Below are 6,000 nucleotides of genomic sequence, written 5' to 3' on the forward strand. Positions count from 1 at the left end.
CAACAGTTAAACTGTCACGGATTAAGATTTTGGGTATGGTTTTCCTAAAATCCGGCTTTTGGTAAAACATCATTCGATTAGGGCATTCATTCATTGACTTGTTTAACTTAGGGTCCGTTTGGTTTATAGTTAGAATCGGAATCGAAAATCTTTAGAATCAGAATTGAATTGGTCCATTCCTATAGCCTGTTTGGTTCAAATAAGAATGAGAATGGAAATTAAAATCAGCAAGAATTGGATTTCATTTTCACAGGAGGGCAGGGAATAGCCATTCCCTCAAATGGGGGAATGCCATTCCAGTAGGAATGGAAATGGGATTCCGATTCTGCCCAACCAAACAATTGGAATCGAAATAGCCCATTCTAATTTTGATTCCAGACCCCTATTCCTGCAAACCAAACGGACACTAATGTATGAGTAGTATTGTTTAAACCATAATTTTGTTCTTAGCTATCCAATTGGGGTGATCTTTATATTGATTTGGAGTAATGTTTTGAATTTTACCTGTCTTAAGGAGCCAAATGTACATTTTGTTGATCCTATGTATTTCAATGATAACAAATCCATTGAGAGTGTGCTTATGAAACTATTCCCATTGAGCTAAAAATGATTAACAAATGTTAAATGAAACAAAGGCAATATGAAACATTGGGCTATTGTCAATCTTTGATGAATCTCTTTAGAAAAAAAAAGTCATAGGCTATGTTTGGTTCACTACTCTAGGCCTCATTTTTTTTAATTTTTTTCATTCTAAGCAAAAATGGACAAGAATTACTAACATTAGAGTGTTTGGTTAAAAAATTCTTCCCATGGGTTTCATTATTTTTAAAATGAAAAATCAACCTATAGTACAAAATTTGACACATCTTGCAACATGAAAAATAATCATGCCACATCTTGCTCATTGTTATTCTTTAAAGAAACTCAATATCATTGGTTGTTAATCACCATCTTAGGTTTACGAAACCACCAACATAATTGTTTATTGGTGGACTATCAGGAAAATTTATGTTGAAGGGCATTGGTCGCCGACCATCCATTGGAAAACATTTATGCGACTATTTTGGAGACCTAGGTTAGCGGTTTATGACTGCTAACACAATGTTGATTAAGAATAAAAATAAGCAACATTAGGCACTCACCACTTTGAAAAGAATTCATTTTTAAGACAAAAGTGTTTGGTTCACAGTAATATTTCCTCATTCTACTCATTTTCACCCATTCTTATCCATTTTAGAATTTTATCTTGGGTAGGAATGAAAACAAAAATGAGAATTGAACCAAATATGACCTTAGCTACCATTACATGAAAGAAGAAGAACAAAATTGAAGTCCAAGAATCTTTTACTATAATATATCTTGTCTTTGACTTATTATAATTCAAAAGCTTGGAGTGCATACAATAAGCTTAATGCTGACAAATCTTAGTAAACTAGAACCTTAGAGACTAATGGTTAAAATATGTCTAGTTCTTAGGTGTTCTTGAATTTAAAATTTTGCTTATTAGAAGCCTAAGGGATAAATTTTTGACAATTGAGAAGAATATATGCAAGGTTCTAAGGTTTTGACTAGTAAGGAGTCAACCGCCCAACATGATGAGCCAACTACCTTTGATAGTTGAGACATGTATTAAGAGGACAATGTTGATGAGTCGACTACTCATTCTAAAGAGTTGACCACCTAAAGTGTTGAGTTGACTACCCTTCATTGCAAAGAGTTGTGGTCAAGTCATTAGTTATCTAATAGAGTGGGATTAGTCAACTAATAGAGAAAAAAGAATGCCACCCATAACTAGTAGTGAACAAGTAGTGAAAATTTAACCTTTTGAAGGCTAAATGTTTAGTTACTTCATTTCATATGCCATATATATTTTAGGGATAAGTTAACATTGCTAAGAATGGCTTGAAGCAAACTCAATGACACTCTAGTAGTCATAAGGTCTTAACATCTATAAAATAATATTTGTGATGATCCTATGTGTTTTGATGATAACAAACTCATTGATAGTACTAAATGTATATCTAAGTATGCAGTTAACCTTTATTAAACTTCTCTATGTCAAAAATGTATTAAAGATAGAATGCCATAAAAGATGAAGTGGAAGCTTTGTGGTGTTGGTTGTTTGCAATTCAAATTTGTCAACACCACCACCACCACCACCATCATCATCATCATCATCATCATCATCATCGTCACTCATACAAGGAAAATCCAAGCAATTCAATCATCAAAACTAATGAAGAACTTAAATGTTCTTGAAGCTACTCAAAGAACACTTAAATGTTCTTGAAGCTACTCAAAGAACATTTGATTCAAATTCGGAATTACATTTAACAACATTACATCAAAACTAATGAAGAACTTAAATGTTCTTGAAGCTACTCAAACAACATTTTATGGTGCACTTACTAGATGCTTTATAGGATAGAACTCAGCGAATCAACCTTAGAAACCATAAACTCAAATATAAAAATCAAGAAAATACATGTGTATACACCTCTTTTTGTACCATTTAGTCTTTCTGCATCACTTCAAACTTCAAGCATGGTTCAACTAACCTCTCATATTCAATGAAGTATTAAATAGTGTTATTACCAAAAGTTAATAAATACCGTTAGTAAATTATCAAAAATTAATAAACATTGTTATTAATTAACTCATTAACAACATTTTATAGAAATTGAAAACTCTTTATCTAATTTCTATAAAATTCGGAATTACATTTAACAATTACAAAAAAGTATAAAATTTATTTATTGTTGTTATTATAATTAATAACCAAATACAAATGGGGGAACAAAATATTATAATGTTAGAAAATGAAATTATTAATTAATTTATATTGAAAAATAAAAGATAAATTATTTAATAATAATTTAAAATAATTCAATAAATCCACACAGTTATACAAATGTAATAAAATTTTCAAAAATATTCATAAAACTACATTTTTGTAAAATAAAATTTTTGAAATTAAAATATATAAAGTATTTGAAAGTTTATTTAAAATGCAATAAATAATTATTGAAAATTATTAGAATATTTTGGAAATTTTAGGAAAATTTATTACATTTGATAGATTTTGGAAAATCATTGAAAATTTATGTAATTCTCATTGCAAATTATTAAAGATAAATGACTATGGGAAATGGAAAACTATAATTTTAATAAATAATTACATAAGTTATTAAGAAAAAATTAGTATAATATGGGAAAAAGGAAATTATTGGCTAGTTTATATTAAAAATTATAAGATAGATTAGTTTAATTCTATAAGTATACTATTTAAAAAGAAAGTAAATTATTTAATAAAAATTTAAATAAATTTGAATATATTTTCAAAATTACACACGCACAATAAATTTTCTAAAATTTTTATGAAATTACATTTTTGAATATTAAAGACAATTTAGTGTACTTTTAGAAATTTACCATGTGGTTGATACTCAATACATCATTTTGATCATTTCTATCATCAAATTGAATATTGGGTTGACGAGGACAGTGTTTTCAAAACTGGATCAAACCAGATGGTTAGACCGAAAAAATTGGGAACCAAACACTGTTTTACCTCAAAACCGTTTTTTGTCCAAAAACTACTTATTTCATTAGTGAACCACTGACTTGAGTAGTAGAACCGTCAACCCAGATAACAGTTTTGGCCTTTTTTTGTTTTTCTAATTTTTTTGTTAAAATGGGTCATCATTCGACCTTAGAATGGTTCCGTATCCGAACTAATTTTAAAAACCTTGGATAGGGAGTGGGTGTCTTGCCTTGAGTTTGGCTTGGTGTGTGGCATGGCCTGGCCCAAGGCCCAACCCAATGGATCAGCCCAACCCATGACACAACATGGGCCTGTATGGGCTCAAGTCATGGGTCGTGTCGAACCGCCCCCCACCCCAAATTATCCTAGATGAGGGAGGCACGACCTGAGATGCCTCGTGGATTAGCATGGCACAACTCGCACTTTATGTAGGCCACATGTGGGTCGTGTCGTGCTAATCCAATACAACCCAATTTACACCTCTACTTAAACTTGCTCAATATTGGGGATGGGGTAGGGAAATTTGAGGATTCTCTATCGTTGATGCGGAGTGGGGTGCCTTGCCCCTGAACTCACTCGACATTGAGGAGTGGTTACCTTGCCCTGAACTTGCATGACATTGGAGACGGGGCAAGGATGGTGTGCCCTATTCTGAACTCACCCCGTTGTTATTCCTATATAATTGTTAATTGTTAGTGGAATTAATAAAAATGTTAACTTTTATAATTATTTTTATTTATTTAAAATTAATCAAAACTTCATTTGAAAATAATAAAAAGAACAAAAATTCTTATAATTACTACAAATTATTAATAAAACTAAATTTATTAAAAAATATTTATTTATATTCAAATAACAATAATTATTCTTTTATAAATCAACAGAAAATGAAAAATAAAATTATTAAGTCTTTCAGATTTTACCGTATGCACGGGTCCCTGCTAGTTAATTAGTAAAGAAAAGAAAAAAGATATAATGTACAGGGGAGGGGCTCAATGGAAGAAGCCTAAAGACAAGAGAATCCCGGAAAGAACTCAATTAACCAAACCGAATCCCAATTCAGTTCCAACAGGCCAAGCCAACACTTGTCCAACACAACAAACACATATCGCCCCAAAGAAGGAACCAGCAGATCAAAGCCGATAAAAGTAAAACGACAAAAAATCAGAAAACCAAAGGGCTTGTGCTTTTGAGTTTTGAAAGCACAAATCCTAAAACATATTCAAATGTAATTCTTGAATTGATCAATTAGTCATCTTTTCTTCTTAATTTAAAAATTCTTGATTTGTGGATTCATACCTTGACATCCATTCGGGAGATAAGGATTCCCATAGTAGCCTTCCATGCAATGGCAAAGATATCCACGACCATTTGTGGAATCAGCACAATAGGTGTTCTTTCCGCAAGCGTAACCACTCATTCTTGCTTGTGCTTCCTCGCATGTCAGATTTCTAATTGCCCAATCGAGTACAAATGGACTTCTGATCCCAGTTTGTAGTAGGTACTCCATATTGTTTCTCATATTCCAAAGGTCAGACACATGTGAAGTTATCCAATCCTGGTCCGATAATAGGGAAAGCACGCATCTGCTGATATTCCAAGTATAGATGAAGCTGTCAGAACTCAGTATGTAGGAATAGAAGGAATTGATATCCTTCGGTATTGAGGTCTGGCAGCATCCAAGACCAGCGCAAGGTAAACTCGTCACTTTGGTGTCGTGCACACACTCTGAAATGCAATCGACGTGGAGCACGAGAAAATTATTAGGGTCAACGACAAAGCCATACATGTCGCAACCGATAGTCGTGTACCTGTTTCTTGAATCAGAGACCCTGTACGCATTTGGAAGTTTGAGACTTGTATCATTCCCCATCAAAACTTGGCCCAGCCCCATGAAACAAAGAACAGTTGCTCCAATGGTGGTCGTCAGTTGGCCTTCAAGCGATATGTTCAAGACGGGCAGACCATCTTTTGTCTGCAGTGGAGTCTGATTCGTTGTATTGCATATCAACTTGAAGTCTTCGTCCAAGAAACAGTTTGGATCCTCTCCAACTCCAAACGGGTATGGGATGCCGAGGTTTCCGCACTTCTCCTGACAACCAGGCTTTGTCAGGGAAATTTTCGACGCTTCTGCTGCCGCCTCCTCCGTCATCAAAAGTTGCAGTAAGATTAGTTGAAGAAACATCAGCCAAAGCATCTCTTTCTTCCCTCTTTTTTTTTTTTTTTTTTCTGTGTAATTGTTTGATAAGAAGATAATTGGACAAAAGGAATGGGGAACCCTATCTTTCTATCGTTAAGAAATTTAAGTTTGTTGAATTCAAATATTTATAGATTTCATCAATACTAAGAATAATAAATAATTATTTTATATTAATATTTTAGCAATTTTTATTTTACTTTATTATAATTTTAATTAATTTTTCATACTTTTCAATGGATGCACCCTTTCTCTACCC

General features: G+C 32.8%; 1 protein-coding gene across 1 annotated transcript; it reads right to left on the reverse strand.

Annotated features, from left to right (window-relative positions):
- Nucleotides 1-4,708: 4,708 nt before the first annotated feature.
- Nucleotides 4,709-5,696, reverse strand: LOC148852224 (wall-associated receptor kinase 2-like). Its single transcript, XM_088945753.1, has 2 exons — nt 4,844-5,696; nt 4,709-4,755 (listed from the first exon to the last, which is right to left on the reverse strand). Exons 1-2 carry the CDS (start codon nt 5,694-5,696, stop codon nt 4,709-4,711), a joined length of 900 nt encoding a protein of 299 aa, XP_088801879.1.
- Between the last annotated feature and the right edge of the window lie 304 nt (nt 5,697-6,000).

The sequence above is a fragment of the Nelumbo lutea genome, chromosome 5 (assembly GCF_056320005.1).
Source record: "Nelumbo lutea isolate HS-2025 chromosome 5, American lotus-T2T, whole genome shotgun sequence".
NCBI classification, from domain to species: Eukaryota; Viridiplantae; Streptophyta; class Magnoliopsida; order Proteales; family Nelumbonaceae; genus Nelumbo; species Nelumbo lutea.

Coding starts and splice junctions, on each gene's coding strand:
- LOC148852224 (XM_088945753.1), bottom strand. CDS start 5,696: ATGACGGAGGAGGCGGCAGCAGAAGCGTCGAAAATTTCCCTGACAAAG. Junction 4,756..4,843: donor TCTCCCGAATGGATGTCAAG/GTATGAATCCAC, acceptor AATATGTTTTAG/GATTTGTGCTTTCAAAACTC.